This window comes from Carcharodon carcharias, chromosome 8, assembly GCF_017639515.1.
Source record: "Carcharodon carcharias isolate sCarCar2 chromosome 8, sCarCar2.pri, whole genome shotgun sequence".
NCBI classification, from domain to species: Eukaryota; Metazoa; Chordata; class Chondrichthyes; order Lamniformes; family Lamnidae; genus Carcharodon; species Carcharodon carcharias.
In genome coordinates, this window is record NC_054474.1 from 151,786,410 (window position 1) to 151,809,328 (window position 22,919).

General features: G+C 45.7%; 1 protein-coding gene across 1 annotated transcript in view; it reads right to left on the reverse strand.

The window, feature by feature from the left end:
* Positions 1-1,185: 1,185 nt before the first annotated feature.
* Positions 1,186-22,919, reverse strand: part of pip5kl1 (phosphatidylinositol-4-phosphate 5-kinase-like 1) — a 49,082-nt gene continuing 27,348 nt past the window's right edge. Inside the window, exons 3-10 of the mRNA XM_041194468.1 lie at positions 20,169-20,219; positions 19,145-19,299; positions 18,505-18,629; positions 8,742-8,776; positions 4,695-4,750; positions 3,487-3,599; positions 2,345-2,507; positions 1,186-1,732 (exon numbers count right to left, since the gene is read on the reverse strand). Of these exons, the coding sequence (XP_041050402.1) occupies positions 1,309-1,732; positions 2,345-2,507; positions 3,487-3,599; positions 4,695-4,750; positions 8,742-8,776; positions 18,505-18,629; positions 19,145-19,299; positions 20,169-20,219 (1,122 nt within the window). The 3' untranslated portion in view covers positions 1,186-1,308. The remainder of the gene's footprint in view (positions 1,733-2,344; positions 2,508-3,486; positions 3,600-4,694; positions 4,751-8,741; positions 8,777-18,504; positions 18,630-19,144; positions 19,300-20,168; positions 20,220-22,919) is intronic.

Genomic DNA, 22,919 nt, shown 5'->3' on the forward strand with positions numbered 1-22,919 from the left:
CAGCTCCCGGCGTAGAGCTGACACTTGCCCAGTTTTGCACTAGTCGACCTATTAACTGGGCTGTTCAGAAACTTAGAATCATGCAGCACAGGAGGTGGCCATTTGGCCCATCACGCCTGTGCTGGCTCCTTGAAAGAGCTGTCCAATTAGCCCCACTCTCTTGCTCTTTCTCCATGTCCCTGCAAACATTTCCTTTTCAAGTATTTATCCGGCTCCCTTTTGAAAGTTATTGAATCTACTTCCACCGCCCTTTCGGACAGCGTGTTCCAGACCAAAAAGAAATTCTCCACATCTCCCTCCTGGTTCTCTTGTCACAGCTGAAGTGTTAAAGTTAGGTTCTGCGCTGGTCACTGTGAGACAGTCACAAACAAGGACCGCTGACGCCAGCCCTCAAACGTCCCACTTTCAAACAGAATTGTCACCATGTCAATCTCATGCTACATGGAGACGTTCTTTTACTGAGGTTTAACATCAAAAACTCAAGCCTGATGCCAAACCTTATTCCATCACTTTACTAACTCCTCTCACCTACCTGAGAGTCTGCTACTGAGTTTGGAGTTAATAACTCTGTCCTGGTAAACAGTTACTCTCAGCATCCCTGAGGAGGAAATACTTTCATCATCGATGATGATGATGAGGAGGAGGAGGAGGAGGAGGCACTGAATGGTCACCCAGGCGTTTAACTCTTTGATGGCCAAAATGCCAATTTTAGACAAGATGTGGTGAATTTTAGGGATTGGCTTGTGTCAAGAGAATTGACAAGTGTGACTGTTGGTTTTGGGTTCCTCATTTATTATGTACAGCAATAAAAAAAATCATTCTTTATACATGTTGTGGAGCAGTGATTAGGTATGTTTGCTATGCCTAGGGCTTAACAGTAATGCTCGATCGTCTCCTAGCGATTAAAGCAGCCAACAGGATCATGCAAAGATCAGGCAGCTTTTCCATGCGGTCACCAGTGAAGTTTTCTTCAGGTGTTAATTTCAAAGTCAGCGCAGTGTTGGAGCCAACTTTATGCCAAGGGTTTGTGTAAGAATTACACGGCAGCTCTGGTCACTCTATGGCTGGCATTGGTGCTCCACAAGAGCCTCATCTCACTCAACTGATTAGGTTTCACATTCTCTAATTTGGACCCACCTCCCCCCTCCCCCAAACAACCCACACCCAACCCCAGGACTTTCCATCAAGTCATTGATTACACTCAGTTAAAAGGGGAGCAGCCTCCCCCTGCTCTCTGTTGCTCTAAACATCCAAGCTCTTGCCCGTTCCTTCCTCATCTCGCCCCACCCTCACTCCTAGTCTGATACCCTACACCGTGTGGTCATCTACCCACTGGCACAGTCGCTTGGCATACTGATCAGGGTTGACAGTGGAGAAGGATTGCCCCCGATACCGGATGGACTTCCACAGGTGCTCCAGCTTCTTGCGGAAGCCGTAAACGGTGAAGATGTCGATGATGCCCACGAAGTAGCGGGTTTGGGCCCCATCGATGACATGCAGAGAGTTCCTGAAGTTGGGCAACAGCCGGCGGTTCTGAGCTGCTGCCTCCACCAGCTCCAACTCCGACCCGCTGCTACCTGCTGAGGTCAGGGTCACCCCAGGGATCTCCTTGACGTGGCACTCGTCCGTGCCAGTCACCGTCTCAGCCACCAGCACTGCTGATTCCTCTTCCACCAGTCCCGGCACCGAGGTTCCTGCTGAGGTAGTGGGGCTGCCTCCACTGGTCATCGACCTGCCAGAGAGACAGACGCAGAGAAAATAAAGAACTTGCATTTATATAGAACCTTACAGCCAACCAGGTACCTTGTTGAAGTAAAGCCCCTGTTGTAATGCAAGGAAACGTGACCAATTTATGCACAGCAAGACTCCATCAACAACAATGGGATAATGGTCAAATAACCTGTTTTTAGTGATGCTGAGTCGAGGATAAATATTAGCCCCAGGATATGGGGAGAACTCTTCATTGAAGTAGTGCCATTGGATCTTTTACATCCACCCAAGAGGGCAAACAGGGCCTTGGTTTAATATCTCATCCAAGAGACAGCACCCCCGACAGTACAGCACTCCCTCAGTAATGCACTGGAGTGTCAGCCTGGATTTCGTGCTCAAGTCTCTGGAGAAGAACTTGAACCCTCAAACCTCTGACTCCGAGCATCTGACGCCCTGAACAGGAACATATCGCCAATCGTTGTCATAGAACCATACTGCACGGAAAGACGCCACTCAGTCTACCACTGTCCTGGGTCTTGTTAGCTGATACTTTAGGCCCAGTTTAATTATGGGTTAGCTCCAGAGGGAAGCAGCCACGCCCAGGGAACTGGCCTGTACTGGTAAATTTGCTTACTTCTTAGTGCGGAGAATGATATTGGCAAAGGACCAACTCTGGCGACGCTCATCAAGGTGCAGAGGCTGATGGGCCACCAGGAGGCTGTAGTCCAGAACATTCAGTCCTTTCAGATATTCTGTGTCAATGCCCACTTGTCGAATGAGCCAGGACTTTTGCTGATCTGGAACAGAAAGTTTTGGAAATCCAGAGCAGTGCGGAATGAACATAAAAAATACAGCACATAGGCTTGTAGATTCAGGAACTCACAAGCTGAGTATAATGGGGTGTGTTTCGTTTCTTATTCATTCACTGAATAAGTGTGTCGCTGGCTAGGCCAGCATTTGTTGCCCATCTCTAGTTGCCCTTGAGAAGTTGGAGGTGAGCTGCCATCTTGAACCGCTACAGTCCATGTGGTGTAGGTACACCCACAGTGCTGTTAGGAAGGGAGCTCCAGGATTTTGACCCAGTGACAGTGAAGGAACGGAGACGTCTTTCCAAGTCAGGATGGTGAGTGGCTTGGAGGGGAATTTCCAGGTGGTGGTGCTCCCATCTATCTGCTGCCTTTGTCCTTCTAGATGGTAGTGGTCATGGGTTTGGAAGGTGCTGTCTAAGGAACCTTGCTGAGTTCCTGCAGTGTATCTTATAGATGGTGCACTGTGTGTTGGTGATGGAAGGCATGAATGTTTGTTGATAGCGTGCCAGTCAAGCGGGCTGCTTTGTCCTGGATGGTGTCAAGCTTCTTGGGAGTTGTGGGAGCTGCACTCATCCAGGAAGTGGGGAGCATTCCATCACACTCCTGACTTGTGCCTTGTAGTTGGTGGACAGTCTTTGGGGAGTAAGGAGGTGAGTTACTCATCCCAGGATTCCTAGCCTTTAACCTGCTCTTGTAGCCACAGTATTTATATAGCTGGTCCAGTTCAGTTTCTGGTCAATGATGACCCCCAGGATGTATCTTTATATCATTATAAATTCACAGTATAATGGGCCAGCCTGATCTTCATCAGTTAACTCCCATCTGCTCAGTGACAATACAGCATCAGGTTGCAATGCTCTTAATTTCATTAATAGGGGTTACAGTGGACAGGGGAAGCTGGGGAGTAAAAATAGATATGGACAGATTGACTACATGTAATTGGAAGATGGTGAAGGTGGCTCCTTACCCAGGCAGATGGTGTTCCCCTCGAAATTCAAGTCTTTAAGCACCACGATGACATTGCTACCCTCAGGGGCAGGGTCTGTCCATCGACTCACCTGGCAACCCTTGATATCATACCTGGGGAAAAGAGCAATGTTACTGAACACAGCCATTCCAGTCACACTCATAGGCTCCGAGCTAGGGAGGAGTAATGGGATATGGTGGGTGGGGGGATTGTGGGCGTACTGGACAGTTAATGGCAGCACCACAGGTTGATAAGGCCATTAACGAAAACTTAATGGGATCCTAATTTTTAGGCTAGATTTGCTACCAACACAGTGCATGCACAGCTGTACCACTTCACTCTGTGACATTATTGCGAGTGACAGAGATCAGAACTCGACTCATTCCCCCAAGCTCAGCATGATACTTATCCTCCCCATTTATTTCTCATTTTTTTTAAAGCATAATTCAAACTTGCAGTGATCCTAATGGGAACTGAAACTGAAAACAAAATAAAATTAACAATCCTAGAAAGGATTTTGAAACCAGAAAGGACTATTTTATTCAGAACAAGGTACAATACCCATTTCCACCCGGGTAATTTCCTTTAGCTTTATCATTTTCTGCGGCATATTTTCAGTTCTGTTACATACAAACCCTGGCAGCTCACTGAAACATTTTATATTTTAAAAAAAAGAGTGCAGAAATTAGCAAAGTCAATTTCTCTTACACAATCTGCAACACACATAGTTCTGTTAATAATAACCCTGGAAACGTGCGGTTTTATTTTCCAACGTTTTTAACCGGGTCGCATTTGCTGCCAATGCATCCGGCCAATGACGTCATTGGGTTTCTGTGCTTGCGCAGGCAAGTGCACGCGTGCTGATGGGTGTCATCGGCCATATCGCGTTGGCAGGAGACACAGCGTAATTGTTATCCCAGGAGGTGCAGTATCTGCAGAATCTAAAAGGTGTTTTCATATTGTCACTCTCTTGGTTTGGAAATTAGCACAAGGATTCAGAGGTCGACGGACAGCCTGACAAGTCACACACGAACGCTATTTGTGTGTCTGTAGCAATCTTTGTACCAGCCAGTCAGAAGCTTAGCCTTTTACAGCACGAACATAAGACCCAAACTGAAGTTTACTATCAAACAAGCACTATTGGTGAAAGTCCATCCAATATTTAACTTACTCGACTGCAGAAGATAATTCCTAAAAGGACTACATACCTGGTAACAATTCTCTCGTCGGGGTAAAAGACACTCTGCATTACAATGAAGTATTTCTGTCAAAAAAAGAGAAACTGTTTTCAGAAAGACGGGTTATGTTACTGGACTAGTGATCCGGAGAGCTGGACTAATGACTTGGGAGCATGAGTTCAAATCCCACCGGAGGTGCTGAAGAATTTAAATTAAATTATTTAAATAAATCTGGGATTAAAAAGTTAGTACAAAACTACGGGTCTGTCATAAAAACCCATCTAGTTCACTAATGCCCTTTAGGGGAGGAAATCTTCCATCCTCACCCGGTCTGGCCTGCACGTGACTCCAGACCCATAGCAATGTGGTTGACTCTTAACTGCCCTCTGCAATGGCCAAGCAAGACACTCAGCTGTATTCAAGGCAGCCGCTCGCCACCACCTTCTCAAGGGGCAATGAGGGATGGGCAATAAATGCTGGCCTAGCCAGCAGTGCCCTCATCCCTTGAATGAATAAAGAAATGTTTCAGCACTGAATCCACCTGACCCACTCACAACCTGTGCTTAGTCCTTGAATGTTCCCATTGTGCTGCCAAATAGTTGCCACGTTTCCTGCATTACATCACTGACGATGCTTCATTGGCTGTGAAGGCCTCCTGCTATGATACTATGGGTGGGTTATTCCTACAGGCTTCAGGACCAAATGGAGGTCCCAAGCCCACACTTGTCAGAAGACAGATTTTCCAGGAGGCAGCAACCTCCACGATCATCATCCTATTAAGGGAGGGCAGGCAGGGGTCCCCCAGGCTGCTGGCCCAATCATATGGCTGGAGGTTCTACCAGAGAACTAGGTGTTGCTGAGGCAGGTAGTTGAACCTGAGGGTGCCTCAACATGGAGTCTTCCTCAGGAGGGGTAAAAATAATGAAATGTTTCGGTGGGGGGGGGGTGTGAAAGGCATCAGGTCTCGTGGAACAGAGGGAAAGTCCTCCAAGGGGATATTTGGGCTGTCAGGGTTGTCTTCCCCTTCTGTGTCCCCATCAGTGGGGTATGGGACCACCAGCATTCTGTAGGGAGGTCACCTCCATTAGGCTGACAGCCTCCCCATGCTGCCGACCTAATGCCAGAAAGCTTGAAAAAAATCACCCCCAATTAGGGCCTTAATTATTTAAATTTATCCCGCCTCCGTTCAGTGGGCAGCCGGTCCACATCCTGTCCTGCCCGGTGGCTGGAATGCATCGGGGACCCCCAAGGCTGGGGAAATTCTGCCCCCATGATTTCTATAATATTGGAATCAAACCAAACCTTCAGGCTGCCATTCCTTTTCTGGTCACCAGGGGACAGTACTTGCACAGGAATTATTCTGTCCAAGTGAGCGCTGGTGTCCATTCCAATCTCCCTCTCCCACATCATCACTCCTTTTCACAGCAAGAGGAAATTTACTGAATATACACTTGGCAACAACTAAGGAATTTTCTCTCATGGGTATTTTAACAGTTTGTGCCCTGTGAAGAATCAAACATGCATCATTCTGGGGAGCCACTCTGAACAGAGTTTACTCCACTCCTGTATACAGGGAGCTCTCAGCAAACCAAATAAGCACAGCCATAGGAAATTGGGTCACAATCTGAATGCTGTGGTTTTATTTTAAATCTTAATTTTGGTCCATTTTGATCCTCCATGCGTCAAGATAGATAACTCACGGGCTTCTTAAAAGGTTTAACTCATTCATCTCTCCCCACCTGTAGGGAACTTGTATTCCCACCTGACTCTCTTTATATAAAGTGGGACAATATGAAGAGAGTGGGAAAACTGTACAGACCCTCTGGATCTACGCCCATTAAGCTCTCTTTCTTATCTCTCTCTGCCCTTTCTTGGAACCCATCCAAAACTCAGTGGCCTGCATCCCGACCTGCACCGAGTTTCATTCACCAATCACCCCCTGTGCTCGCTGACCTACACACCACTCCACCATTAGATTCACACAAATGGCATCTCAGCCTCAACCTCCTTGTTATTTTTAACAGCTTGCTGGATCTGCACATGAATTCTCCATTAAACACACTGGTAATTCAAAGTGCAAGTATCCTTTTAGCATCATGACTATTGTTGTGGTGGAGGTGACTGTCTTGCAGAAGGCCAGTGGTTCCATACCCTATTGATGGGGCCTCAGAACTGGAAGACCATCCTCATGGCCCCAATGATCCCCTTGGAGGATCTTTCCCTCTGTTCTGCTCGGTCTGATGCCTTCCACCTCCCCTTAAATTATTTATTATTTTTTACCCCTCTGAAGATACCTCCATGTTGAGGCGCCCTCGGGTTCAACTACCTGCATCAGCAGCGCCTACCTCTCTCAGTGGAACAGCCGAGGCTCTCGCACTTCCTGACACGTGATTGGGCCAGCAGCATCGGGAGCGCCGGCGAGCGAGGGAATGGCCCGTTAGGAGGCTGCCTCTTGGGAAACCGTTCCCCCGGTCAGGCTCCGAATCAGAAATGCCTCAATTTTGAAATTCTCATCCTTGTTGGAGGTGAGACCATGGATGGATTTGAAAACCAGGACAAGAACCAAACAGTGAGATTCCTAAGGAGTTCTGCAGGTTCCAAAGGAATATTTATTCAGGTTTTGATGGGAGAGAGTCCCACAAACATACTACTGAGGGGGAAAGGGCCAGACTGTAATGGAGTGGGCATCTTACATTGAGCCATGTTACTTAGATCATCTTTTTACCTGCACCCTACACTCCAAAATGTTTTTGAGCTGTAACTTGCTGGGAGTGTAAGCTGCTAACGGTGCAGTGAGAACAATGGGACATCTGGGATCTTAGTAAACAAGGGGACCAACAATGTATTTTGTTAAGCAGCGATTGAGAACAAAACAGAGAAGGACGTAGGGTGAATTAGAGTTAAATCAGGTACAAAACAAAAAATAAAAGGCTGAATTACGAGAGAGATAAAGAGAGACAGAAGGGGAAAGCAAGGAAACAAAATTAAAATGTAAAAAAACCTCTAAAAACAATTTAGGGCCTCTGGGAATGAGATTGAATAATTTAAATTGTTTTCCTTCTTGGTTGGAGAGGTTGGTTGGCATTGCATTAAGAATAGTAATAATGTTAAGAGAGTTCAGGTGAGTACCTGGAAGTATGCTGCTATTTACACAGGGGTCCCTGGGAACGTGCATATATTCTGTTTGGGGGGGTGGGTGGGGGGGGAAGGGAGAAGTGGGGTGGAGGGGCAGAGGGCTCTCTCTGTTCCAAACACTTGGAGACCGAATCCAAATGTGTTTTACTGGTGTCTCAAGAGGTTATCACAAGCCGTTGTAAAGTTGGGACATACGAACATATGAAATAGGAGGAGTAGGCCACTCGGCCCTTCAAGCCTGCTCTGCCATTCAATAAAATCATGGCTGATCTGATTATAACCTCCGGCCTACCTCCGAAAACCTTTCACCCCCTTGTTAATCAAGAATCTGTCTGGCCCTGCCTTAAAAATATTCAAAGAGTCTGCTTTCACTGCCTTTTGAGGAAGAGAGTTCCAAAGACTCATGACCCACTGGGAGAAAAAAAATTCTCCTCACCTCTCTCTTAAATGAGCAACCCCTTATTTTTAAACCATGACCCCTGGTTGTAGATTCTCCCACAACAGAAAACATACTCTCCACATCCATTCTGTTAAAACCCCTCAGGATCTTAAAGGTTTCAATCAAGTTGCCTCTTACTCTTCTAGACTGTAGTGGATACAAGCCGAATCTGTCCAGCCATCCCTCATTAGACAACCTGTCCATTCCTGGTATTAGTCTAGTAAATTTCCTATGAACTACTTCTCATGCATTTACATCATTCCTTAAATAAGGAGATTAATACTGTACAGAATACTCCAAATGTGGTCTCACACGTGCCCTATATAACTGAAGCATAATCTCTCCACTTTTGTACTCACTTGCCCTCACAATAAACATTTTCCAAGCCAATGCTACTTAGTAAACACAGTTCAAAGCTGTTCAGCCCCAATGCTGGCAGAGATGGGCCGGGTGTGAACACAGCACAGTGCAGTTTCTAACAGAGAATGTAGACACTGACTCACCATCCTCTCGTGTGGTATCTTGATACTGTGTACACCTGTAAGTAAGAAAAGAGTGGAAAACCTCAAATAACTAATGGTCACAAGTAAAATTGATTCAGACATGAGTACAAGGCTTTAAAAAAAAATCAATATTCTAGTGCTGGAGACTGATCCCGAGCCTGAGATTGTCAGACATCATGAGAATTATTTCCTTACTGGCTCATAATTTGCATCCTTATACAGTGGTAAAAAGTACTTGCCGGCCTGAAGTTTCAGCTCAGTGGGCAGGCCTGATCGGCAGGCTCGGGAGCAGTCGGGAAACAAGCCCCCGACTGTGATTTCACACTGGCTGGCTGGCTGACCAGCATGATTTTAAGGCTGATATAATTTGCACTGCCTGGGTTGGGGGGGGCGGCGAGAGGAGGGCGAGCACTGAAGTCAGCGCGAGCGTGGGGGTGCGTGAAATGTAAGGCAGGGAGCTGAAGAATTTAAATGCAAAAAATTCAGTTTTTAAAAACCGGGAAAAAACGCCCACGCATCAAAATCAGTCACCGGAACATGCGGTTGATGAAAACTCTGTGCAAACATTTTTTTTTAAATTAATATCGGAAACCTCAGCCCGCCCTTGGGATGAGCTTTCCTGAAAAATGCAAAGGCCGCCTGGCTGATTCACCCGCCCGCCAACTGTAACGTTGGACGGGCAGCGAAAAATCCCAGTTAATTGCGCCATTACTGGGCTTAGTTGATAGCTGCGCTTCTGAGATTTGCGCGCACCCGTTGACCGTCATCGTGCGCTATTTACGCTCAAGTGTGTCGGGATCTGCCCTCTCTAACCACACTGCAACTTTGTCTTTAGATAACTAATAGAATAAAGGCCTGCCCAGGAGTATGTCAGTATTTACAGGGGGTCCCTGGGAGTGTGTCAGTATTTACAGGGGTTCCCGGGGTGTGTGTCAGTATTTACAGGGGGTCCCGAGGTGTGTGTCAGTATTTACAGGGGGTCCCTGGGGAGTGTGTCAGCATTTACAGGGGGTCCCTGGGGAGTGTGTCAGTATTTACAGGGGGTCCCTGGGGAGTGTGTCAGTATTTACAAGGGGTCCCGAGAGTGTGTCAGTATTTACAGGGGGTCCCCGGGAGTGTGTCAGTATTTACAAGGGGTCCTCGGGAGTCTGTAGTATTTACAGGGGGTCCCTGGGGAGTGTGTCAGTATTTACAGGGGGTCCCTGGGGAGTGTGTCAGTATTTACAAGGGGTCCCGAGAGTGTGTCAGTATTTACAGGGGGTCCCCGGGGTGTGTCAGTATTTACAAGGGGTCCTCGGGAGTCTGTAGTATTTACAGGGGGTCCCCGGGAGTGTGTCAGTATTTACAGGGGGTCCCTGGGGAGGGTGTCAGTATTTACAGGGGGTCCCTGGGGAGGGTGTCAGTACTTACAGGGGGTACCTGGGGAGGGTGTCAGTACTTACAGGGGGTACCTGGGGAGGGTGTCAGTACTTACAGGGGGTCCCTGGGGAGGGTGTCAGTACTTACAGGGGGTCCCTGGGGAGGGTGTCAGTACTTACAGGGGGCACTGGGGAGCGTGTTGGTGTTTATAGGGGCCCCCAGGAGCGTATCAGGATTTACAGGAGCTCACCGGGGAGTGCGTCACTATTTACACGAGGGAATCCCCAGTAAGTGTGTCAGTATTTACAGGGAGTCCCCGGATGTGTGCCAGGATTTACTAGGAGTCCCCAGGAGCATGTCAATATTTACAGGGGTGCCCAGTAGTGTGTCAATATTCACAGGGGGCTCTGGGTGTGTCAGTATTTACAGGGGGGGGGGTCCCCAGGAGTATGTCAGGATTTACAGGGGATCCTCCTGTCATTCTGTGCAAGAATACTGGAACAAAGGTGAGGGCTCCATTGTCTCCTTTGCCCAAGTACTGCCTGCTACCTGCTACCTGCAGAAGGAACTGGTGGACATTCCAGGATGGGTCATCCTCCCAGCGTTCCCATCAGCATTCTCACATTGGGCAGCCAGGGGCAGGAATCTGGCACTCCCCCACACATCCCCCTCCCCCCTCCTCCAAGGAGACTCCAGCATCTCTGGAGAGTAGTGGCAGAATCCTGGCATCACTGGGTTCTATTCCTATCCACAAGCCGCTAAACCTGCCATGGATATCAAAGATTTCTCAGATCCTAGAAGACTGGGATTTTGCCTGGAAGACTGTTACTTTGGATGAATTACCAGAATGGGTGCCCATAGGATCCCGTAATCTGGTGCTGATGGGGTGTCGAGGCACTAATGGAAAACACACTGCTCTTGAGGAGCTGGAGGTCCCGTCAGCTCAGCATTACTGACAGTGGTGGTTTAGCAGCATTTACAATTCACAGGAAGCCATTATAGGGCTGTTTACCAACAATGACTCATTGTGTTAGTATCTAATAAACGCAGGATAAATGGCTATCAGGGAGCAATTACCAGGCAGTTACATGATCCAGAGCTTCAAATAACCTCCTAAATGGTGACAGTCAGACTCCCGTAGTTTGTGACTACCATTTAGACCCTCCCAAGATGGGAGCTGGAACAACACCATGATCACCCCAGGGGATTGGTTATTTTTTAAGACTAAAATGGGTCTCCTGTGGCACTATTCAGGGACGTAAATAAATCTATCCCTCACCCAGTGCACCAAAAGCAATGAGAACTCTGCCCTCATGGACCAGATACAAAAATAATCCTCTCCCTCAGCTCTTGCCTTGGGCTTAGTTATATAATGATTAGACATGAACATACGAATGAGGAGGAGGAGGCCATTTGGGCCCTCAAGACTGCTCCACCATTTGATAAGATCATGGTTGATCGGATTGTGGTCTCAACTCTACTTTCCTGTCTGCCCCTCACAACACTTGACTCCTTTGTCAACCAAGGATCTAGCTAACTCAGCCTTGAATATATTCAATGACCCTGCCTCCACTGCTCTCTGAGGAAGCGAATTCTGTAGCGAATGAATTCCATCGTTAATCACCCTCAGAGAAAAAAATTTTCATCTCCATCCTAAATGGGAGACTAACCGAATGTTCTAGACTCAGCCACAAGTGGAAGAATCCTCGCAGCATCCACCATCAGGATGGGCAGTTTCAGTAAGGTCAGATCTCATTCTAAACTCTAATGGATATAGGTTCAACTTGTTCAACCTTTCCTCATAAAATAAGCTCTTCATCCCAGGCATCAGTCGAGTGAACCTTCTCCCCACTGCTCCTAATGCAACTTTATCCTTTCTTAAGTAAGAAGACCAAAACAGTACACAGTACTCTAGATATGGTCTTACTGAGGGCCTGTAAAACTGTAACAACATTTCTCTACTTTATATTCCATTTCCCTTGCTGTAAACAACAACATTGCATTTGCCTTCCTAATCACTTGCAGTATCTGCATACTAACTTTTAGTGATTCATGTACCAGGACACCCAGATCCCTCTGTACCTCGTGTTCTACAATCTCTCTCCAGTTAAGTAATATGTAGCTTTTCTATTCTTCCTGCCAAACTGGACAAGTTCACATTTTTTTAAACTTATCTATCTATAACCCTTTGTAGACACTTTATTGTCCTCTTCACAGCTTACTTTCCTACCTATCTTTGTGTCATCTGCAAATTTAGCAACCATATATTCGGTCCCTTCATCCAAGTAATTGATATAGATTGTAAATAGTTGAGGCCCCAGCACTGATCTCTGCGGCATTCCACTAGTCAGATCCTGCCATCCTGAAAATGACCCATTTTATCCCAACTCTCTGCTTCCTGTTAGCTAACCAATCTTCTAACCATGCTAATATACTACCTCCTATATCATGAGTTCTTATTTTGTGTAGTAACCTTTGATGTGGCACCTTGTCAAATGCCTTCTGGAAAGCCAAGTGTACCAGTTCCACAGGTTCCCCTTTATCCACATTGCTTATTACTTCCTCTAAGAACTCCAATAAATTAAACATCATTTCCCTTTCACAAAACCATTTTGACTCTGCCGGATTGTATTATAATTTCCAAATGCCCTGTTATAACCTTCTTAATAATGGATTCTCCCTGTGACTGATGCTGGACCAACTGGCCTATAGTTTCCTGCTTTCTGTCTCCCACCTTTCTTGAATAGACATGTTATATTATCTATTTTCCAATCTGCTGGGACCTTTCCAGAATCTAGGGAATTTTGGAAGATCACAAGCTGTGCATCTACTATCTCCATAGCCACTTCTTTTAAGATCCTAGAATGAAAGCCATCAGGTCCTGGGGAATTGTCAGGCTTTAGCTCTAATAGTTTTCCCAGCACCTTTTCCCTGGTGATTGTGATTGCTTTAAGTTCCTCCCTCCCTTTTCCCTCTTGTTTTTCAAATATTTTTGGGATGGATTTTGTGTCTTGTGAAGGCAAACACAAAATATCTGTTCAACACTTCCTCCCTTTCCTTATATACCATTATTAATTCCCCAGACTCACTCTCTGGAGGACCAACACTCAATTTAGTTACTCTTTTCCTTTTTATGTACTTGTAAAATCTCTTAATACCTGTTTTTACATTTCTAGCTAGCTTTCTCTCATACTTTAATTTCTCCCTTTTCTCTTAGTCTTTCTTTGTTGGTTTTTAAAATTTGTCCATTCTTCTGAACTACCAATAAACTTCATAGAATTGCACATTTTTTCTTTCAAATTTGAAACTATCTTTATCTTCTTTAGTTAGCCATGGATGGTTCATCCTTCTGCTAGAGTCTTTCTTTCTCACTGGAATGTACCTTTGCTGAGTGTTATGAAATATCTCTTTAAATGTCTGTCACTGCATCTCTACTGTCCTACATTTTAACCTAATTTTGCAGTTCACTTTTGCCAACTCTGTCCTCATATCCTTTTAATTGCCTTTAAGTTTAAAATACTAGTCCTAGACCCATACTTCCCATCCTCAAACCAAATGTGAAAATCTATCATGTTACCCAGAAGTTCCTTCACTTTGATGTTATTAATTAATCCTGTCTCATTGCACATTGTCAGGTCTAGAATAGCCTGCTCCCTGGTTGCCATTAGGACATACTGCTCTAAGAAACTGTCCAGAATGCACTCCATAAACTCATCTTCCAGGCTACCTTTGCCAATCTGAGATTGATCAGATTCATCCAATCTATATATAAATATGTAAAAAGCAGGACAAATCCAACCTGGCCAATTACTGCCCCATCAGTCTACTCTCCATCATCAGTAAAGTGATGGAAGGGATCATCAACAGTGCCACCAAGCGGCACTTGCTTAGCAATAACCCTGCTCACTGATGCCCAGTTTGGGTTCCGCCAGGGCCACTCAGTTCCTTACCTAGTTAAAGCTATGGTTCAAGTATGGATAAAAGAGCTAAACGCCCGAGGTGAGGTGAGAGTCACTATCCTTGACATCAAGGCAGCATTTGACTGGCATCGAGGAGCCGTAGCAAAACTGGAGTCAATGGGAATCAGGGGTAAAACTCTCCATTGATTGGAGTCATACCTAACACAAAGGAAGATGGTTTTGTTGTTGGTCAGTCATCTCAGCTCCAGGACATCACTGCAGGAGTTCCTCAGGGTAGTGTCCTAGGCCCAACCATCTTCAGCTGTTTCATCAATGACCTTCCTTCCATCATAAGGTCAGAAGTGGGGACGTTCATTGACGATTGCACAATGTTCAGCACCATTTGCGACTCCTCAGGTACTGAAGCAGTTGCTGTCCAAATTCAGCAAGACCTGGACAATATCCAGGCTTGGGCTGACAAGTGGCAAGTAACATTTACGCCACACAAGTGTCAGGCAATGATCATCTCCAACAAGAGAGAATCCAACCATCACCCCTTGATGTTCAATGGCATTACCATCACTAAATCTCCCACTATTAACATCCTGGAGGTTACTATTGACCAGAAACTGAACTGGACTAGTCATATAAATACTGTGGCTACAAGAGCAGGTCAGAGGCTAGGAATCCTGCGACGAGTAATTTGCCTCCTGACTCCCCAAAGCCTGTCCACCATATACAAGGCACAAGTCAGGAGTCTGATGGAATACTCCCCACTTGCCTGGATGAGTGCAGCTCCTACAACACTGAAGAAGCTTGACACCATCCAGGACAAAGCAGTCCACTTGATTGGCACCACACCCACAAATATTCACTCCCTCCACCACTGATGCAAAGTAGCTGTGTGTACCATCTACAAGATGCACTGCAGGAATTCACCAAGGCTCCTTAGACAGAACCTTCCAAACCCACGACCACTACCATCTAGAAGGACAAGAGCAGCAGATAGATGGGAAACCACCACCTGCAAGTTCCCCTCCAAGTCACTCACCATCCTGACTTGGAAAGGTATCACCATTCCTTCACTGTTGCTAGGTCAAAATCCTGGCACTCCCTTCCTAACAGCATGGACTGCAGTGGTTCAAGAAGGCAGCTCATCACCACCTTTTCAAGGGCAACTAGGGATGGGCAATAAATGCTGGCCCAGCCAGCGAAGCCCACATCTCGTGAATGAATAAAAAAAAAAGTCAGCCATGATTATTGCAGTACTTTTGTTACAAGCCCACATTATTTCTTCTTGTATACTCTGTCCTACTGTTAGGGGGCCTTTCAACAACTCGCACAAGTGACTTCTTACCTTTGCTATTTCTTCTGTCTACCCAAACTGATTCTATATCTTGATCTTTTGAACTGTCATCTCTCGCTACTAATGTCACTTCTAATTACCAGACCTACCCCACCATCTTTTCCGAGCTTTATGTCCTTCCAAAATGTCAAATACCCCTGAATAATCAGGTCCCAGACATGGTCAACTTGCAGCCATGCCACAATGCTCCCCAGGGATTGGTACTCAGACCACTGACATCCGTGATCTATATTGATGACCTAGGCTTGGGTGTACAGGGCACAACTTCAAAATTTGTAGCTGATACAAAGATCGCAAGTATAGCGAACTGTGAGGATAGTGATAGATTTCAAGAGGACATAGACAGGTTGGTGGAATGGGCGGACACATGGCACATAAAACTTAATGCAGAGAAGTGTGAAGTGATTCATTTTGGTAGGAAGAACAAGGAAAGGCAATACGAAATAAAGGGTGAAATGCAGGAAAGGAGGGACCTGGAAAGGTGGGGAGGTGGGGGGATCATTGGTGTGATGCGGCGTGGAGGTGTGTACAATTCAATGAAGGTGGCAGGATAGGTTGAGAGAGTGATTAATAAGGCATATGGGATCCTGGGCTTTATTTATAAAGGCATAGGGTAAGGAAAGCAAGGAAATGATAATCAAACTTTATGAACCACTGGTTCAGCCTTAACTAGAGTTCTGTCCACAATTCTGGGCACCACACTTTAGGAAGGATGTGAGGGCATTACAGAGGCTGAAGATAAGTTTTATGAGAATTGTTCCAGAGCTGAGAAATTTCAGTTATGTGGATAGATTGGAGAAGCTGGGGATGTTCTCCTTACAGAAGGTGGAGAGTGGATTTGACAGAGGTGTTCAAAATCATGAGGGGTCTGGGCAGAGATAGAGAGAAACTGGCAAATTTGAAAAACAAGGCATTGTCGTACAAGGAGCTAATGTTGATCAGTGAGCACACTGGTATTGGGTTAAAGGGACATGGTGTGAGTTAGGATATGGGCAGCAGTGATTTGGATGAGTTCAAGTTTATGGAGAGGGAAAGAAAGAAATGAAAGACTTGCATTTATATAGCACCTTTCACAGTCTGAGGACATCTCAAAGCGTTTTACAGCCAATGAAGTACTTCTGAAATGTAATCCACTGTTGTAATGTAGGAAACTTAGCAGCCAATTTGTGCACAGCAAGCTCCCACAATCAACCATATAATAATGACCAGAGAATTTATTTTTGTGATGTTGGTTGAGGAATAAGTATTGGCCCCAGGACAACAGAATTCCCCTGCTCTTTTTCAAAATAATGCCATTGGACCTCTTACATAAAAATTCATTTATGGGATATGGGCATCTCTGGCTTGGCCAGCATTTATTGCCCATCCCTAATTGCCCTTGAGAAAGTGGTGGTGAGCTGCCCTCTTGAACATCTGCAGTTCATGTGATGTAGGTATACCCACAGTGCTGTTAGGAAGGGAGTTCCAGGATTTTGACCCAGTGATAGTGAAAAAATAGAGATATATTTCCAAGTCAGAATAGTGAGTGGCTTGGAGGGGAACTTCCAGGTGGTGGTGTTCCCAAGCATCTGTTGCCCTTGTCCTTGATGCCTGGGAGTGGGGGCAGATGGGGGTCTCAGTTTAACATTGCACCTGAAAATGGCACGTTCAATAGTACTGAAGGAGTGCTGCACTATACTGGGGGCTATCAGCTTAGGTTTGGCACTCAAGTTTCTGGAGTGGGGACTTGAACCCATAACCTTCTGGCTGAGTCACAGCAGACCAAAGCAGCTGGAGAATTGGATGTAAAAATGTGATAAAAATTACTTAATAACTTGAAGTCCAAAATCCAATATGGCTGCTGTTCACATGGTGATGCAATTGATTCCTTTGATCTGATATACAAGCCAAACCAGACGATAATACCATATGCAATACTTTCTAGCTATCAGGAATGATTGAACAAGGCAGGGGCTTTTTGTTTCAGAGAAGTCTGAGTGGGTGACCCAATAGAGGTCATTAAAATAATGATGGGTTTGATAGGGTAGGCGGAGAGAAGATGTTTCCACATTGGGGCTTTCAGTACATGATAGTAATTCATAAATTCAATAGAGAATTCAGGAGAAAGTTTCCTTCCCAGAGTGGCGAGAATGTGAAACCCACTACCACAGTGAGTGGTTGAGGTGCATAGCATAGGTACATTTAAGGGGAAGCTTAATAAACGTGAGAAAGGAATAGAAGGATATGGTGATAGGGCAGGGTGCAGGGAGAGGCTCATGTGGAACATAAACACTGGCATGAGCAGATAGGTCAAATGGACCTGTTTCTTCTGATGTATACTCTAGGGGGCATCCATAAAGATGCACCCGGACAGTGATCAGAAATGCAGGTTGAGCTGATTTTTGCCTCACCAACAGGCCCCACCAGTAATGCTGCCACTCTGATCAGCTGATGTAGATCAAACTGGAGATTGACCCTGGGATCTTCTGATCTCAGTCTCTCAGCTACATGCTGCCTTTACTCACTGAGCCACTGTGTGGGAGCTCCTTTATTTATTTACTTTTCTTTATTCTTCCATGGGATGCAGATGTTGCCCATCCTTAAATGTCCTTGAATTTAACATTTCAGAGGGCAATTAAGAGTCAACCATATTGTTGTGGGTCTGAAGTCACACATAAGCCAGACCAGGCAAGGATGGCAGGTTTCCTTCTCTAAAGGGCATTAGTGAACCAAAACAGAAAATGCTGGAAAAGCTCAGCAGGTCTAGCAGCATCCGTGGAGAGAGAAACAGACTTTCGACTCGTTTTGACTCAAAAGGTTAACTCTGTTTCTCTCTCCACAAATGCTGCTGGACCTGCTGAGCTTTTCCCAGCATTTTCAGTTTTTGTTTCAGATTTCCAGCATCTGCCTCATTTTGCTTTTGATATTAGTGAATCAGGTGGGTTTTTAAAACAAGAGATGATAGTTGCATGGTCACCATTACTAACTAGCTTTCAAATCCAATCTTGTCTTTATTAATTGAATTTAAATTTCACCTGCCAGGGCGGAATTTGAACCCATGTCACTAGTGCATTCGCCTGAGCCTCTGGATGACTTGTCCAGTGATATTACCATATACCACCATCTTACCCCGAAATTAAAAGGTTCTTCTTCCTCTTACCCAGAAACTTGACGAGCAGCGAGTGTGGGTACTTCTCCATGTGCTGTATGTAGGACCGCAGGTTTGATAGCAGAAACTTCATCTCTCTCTTCTCCTGGGTTTTCAGGAAAATCCTCTTGTCATTCCTAAGTCAGGTTAATAAATTAAGCAGTTTGTTTTCTCTCCCAAAAATCAGCAGCTCAACTCTGACGTTTATGTTGAGGGATAGGGAACAGGGAATGGGGGGGTGGAAGAGGAATGGGGAAGGAGTGTGAGTATATGGGAAAGGAGAGGGACCGTCATTCTGCACACTCACGGTTGGGGGGGGTTTGGGGGGGGGGGGGGGGGGGGGGGGGGGGGTGGTGGTGGGGGGGTGAAAGGGAAGAGGACCTTCACCCCGGGTGTGGTGGAAGGGAGGTGTGGAGACCCTGGTGGTGGGGGGTGGGGGGAGAGAAGAGGAAAGACCTGTCACCCCCGTCACCTCGGGGTGTCAAAGAGGGGGGTTCGGGAGAGGTGGGGGGAGGAAACCTTCAGTCTATCCAGGGAGGGGCTAGGCAGCAGACCATCACTCTATGCAGAAAGTAATCAGGGTCTTTTATTACTGCTTTTGCCACAGCTGCAGGAAGTCACCGCATGCTACCCACGTGGCGATCACACTCACGTCAGGAAGAAGTTGGCCTTGCTCTTCGAGTTGCTGATGAACTGAAGGTAGAATCCTTCTGAACTGAGAGACTGCTGGTAATCCTTCTCGCTCATTCCCAACATGGACCGGAACTTTGCAAATACAGGTCCCGCAAACGTCCTCATCTCAAAACCCTGTCACAGTCAGATAGACAGAAAATCTGAGCCCACAGCTGATACTGTGACAATCCTTAACGCACAAAGCAAATGTTCTCTACACTGAGTGCAAACTGATGAATCTCCTGGCAGACACCTTCAAACGTTTCCCGTAAAACAGTTAAATTGTCTTTGGTCAATTCAGCATTGTGTCAAAACCAGCAAAAGTGGAAAGTTATGCAGCCGTTTTTTTTTTTACATAGAAACATAGAAAATAGGAGCAGGAGTAGGTCATTCGGCCCTTCCAGCCTGTTCCGCCATTCATTATGATCATAGCTGATCCCTCTATCTCAACACCATACTCCCGCTGTCTCCCCATACCCCTTGATGCCTAATCGATTGGGTTCCCAGGCCAGGGCGCTGAAACGCAAAGTATGATTAGCAACGCAATACAAAGAAGCACAGGTGATGCGAAGAAAAACTCTCGCATGACATAAGTGTTTAAGGTTTAGAATGCACTGCCTGAGTGTGCGGTGGAGGCAGATTCAATCAAGGATATTCAGAAGGGAATTAGACTGCTGTCTGAAAAGGAAGAATGTGCAGGGTTACGGGGAGAAGGCCGGGGGGAACAGCACTAAATGAATTGCTCATTCAGAAAGCTGGTGCAGACACAATGATGGAATGGCCTCCTCCTGCGCTGTAACAATTCTGAGATTGTGTGTTTCTGGAGAGAAGAGGGAGATGCATGGTAGAGTGGATCACTCAGTAAGGAAGGAGCTTCTAACATTCTCCTAAAAATTGGGTGCAGAGGTCAATCTGAATAAACACCCGACTATTCCTCAAACAGCTAATGGCACAATTCCATTTACCTCCCCTTAAACACAACTAGAGGAAGTGGAGTGACCCACCTTGTGCACCTGAGTTAGGTCAGCACTGAAGTCTGTTTCACAGAGTATGCCCTGGAAAAGAAAGAATATCAAATTACAAACAGGAAAACCGTTTCCCTTCCGTCATCGTTAAGTAAAAAGAAAGACATGCATTTATGTAGCACCTTTCATGCTCCCTCACGTGACATGAAGGCCCTAAACATCGACCATCGCACTTGGGAGTCACTAGCTGACGAAAGAGGGAAATGGCGACATTTCCTGTGGGCTGACGTGCATCACCATGACAACCAGTGGCTACAACAGCTTAGCAACAGTTGCCAATGCTGAAAACAACCTAGAACTTTACTTGGTAGCTTCATGTGTGGTGCTTGTGGCAGAACCTGCTTCTGAAGGATTGACCTTCATATCCATCAGCAATGATGCACCAAATGAAGACCCCTCCCCCACCTAAATGGATTATTTGCTGCGTGTTCATCAACTCTTGTAGATGGAAGGATGCCAACACCATGACCTCTGGACATCCCAGAGCGCCTCACCGCTACACTTTGAAATGAAGTTGCTGTTGGAATGTAGGGAATGCGGCAGCCAATTTTCACACTGCAAGATCCCAAAAACAGCAATGTGATAACGACCAGATAAGCTGTTCTGATGCAAGGTCATCAATCTGCAACATTCACTCTGCTTCTCTTGCCATAAGACAGACCTCCTAAGCATTTCTAGCATTTTCTGGTCTTATTTCAGATTTCCAACATCCGGAGTATTTTGCTTTTGTAATTGGTTTTGATTATATCAGTTAAAGGATAAATATTGGCCAGGGCATCGGGAATAACTCCCTTGCTGTTCTTAAGAATAGTGACCATGGGATATTTTACACCCACCTGAGGGGGCAGATGGGGCCTTGGTTTAATAGAACATCCAAAAGACAGCACTGCCGACACTTACTCTCTCAGTTCTGCACTGGGCATGTTGGCCCGGGTTTTGCATTCAAGTCTTTAGAGTGGGGTTTGAACCTACAACTTTCTGACTCGGGGTGGCGGGGGGAAAGAGTTATCCCACCGAGCCACAGCTTATCCAAGTATCAGTTTTCTCACAGCAGCTACGGTTGTGGATTGACGGTCACGGTGTCTTGTCACAGTTGATTCTGAAAGCCATTTCCTGAGATTCTCGAGAGTGTAGTTTATCCTCATTCTGCTTGCTCCCATAGACAAAACAGGAAGGAGTTCGCATTTTGAAATTACAGTCTGATGCTGCAAAGGAGACGACAATTTGGCTCTTTGAAAGAGTTACCCGGTTAGTCCCTCTGTCTCCTCCCCAGCTCTTTCCTCAGAGTAATTTTTTTCCCCTACAAGTATTTATCCAATTCCCATATGAAGGTTGCTTTTTAATCTATCTCCACCACCATTCCAGGCAGTGCATTCTAGATAACTACCTGCTGTCCTCATGTCGCCTCTGGTTCTTTTGCCATATGCCTTAAATCTGCGTCCTCTGGTTACTGATCCTTTGCAATTCTCTGCCCCAGGGAGCTGTAGATGCCCCAGCTTTGAATATATTTAAGGCTGGGATAGACATATTTTTGGTCTCTCCTGGGATATTGGGAAGAAGTTCTGAACAGGAGTCATATTGAACTCGAAATGTTAACTCTGTTCCTCTCCCCACAGGTGCTGCCAGGCCTGCTGAGTTTTTCCAGCACTTTCTGCTTTATAATGGGAGTGGGCAGGAAAATGGAGTTGTGTCCCAAGGTTAGCCATGATTGGACTGAATAATGGAGCAGGCTTGATGGGCTGAATGGTCTACTCCTGCTCCTATTTCCTATGTTCTGCCACTGGAACTAGTTTCTATTTACTATATCAAAACCCTTCATGAACACCTCTATTAAGTCTCCTTTTTTACATAGAGAAGCCAAACTTGTGTCTTACAGTTTATTGCTATTACTGACATTAGTGTTTTTATAGGTAAGGCTATATTCAGGGATTATGAAGCCAAGGTGGGTAAATGCACTTGAGATATACATCAGCCATGATCTAACTGAATAGTGGAACAGGCTGGAAGGGTCGAATGGCCTCCTCCTGGTCCTACATGTTCACTGATAGATAATTTTTTATCAACATTAGTCTGGTGATGTTGATTAATACTCCAGGATTTAATCTGGTTCAGAAATGCCAGGGATTTAAAACATGTGGCTTTATTATGTTTATATCAATACTGTAACCACAGGAGAATTTATAGCTGTAACAACAGGGCAGCTTTAATCCATGGGGTATTGGATAGTCTCTGTTGTGTGTTTGTCAACAAGGAGATCGGCCCACTCTCAGATTTCCATTCAGAGTGATGTGTCTCCAATTACCATAACAAAACGACAAGGTCATATATGACTACTGGAGGGAGGCAGGAAGGGAACTCTCTCTCTACCTACCAATGTGCAACTGTGATTTATTAGAAACAAGAGAAGGCCATTCAGCCTCTCTAGACTGTTCTGTCTCTCAATTAGATCCTGGCTGCTCTGTACCAATGAAAACCAGTCAATCCCAGTCTTGAAAATTTCAACTTCCCCAACATCCACATTGTTATGGGCAAGTGAATTTCAGATTTCCACAACGGTGTGAGAGAAATGGTGCTTCCTGATTTCCCTCCTGAAAGTCCTGGCTCTAATATTGAGATCATGCCCCTTTGATTTTGATTCCCCCACCAAAGGAGACAGACAGAAACTATCCACCCTAATAAATCCTTTTCACATTTGAAACACTGAACAGATGACCCCTCAATTTTCGATAC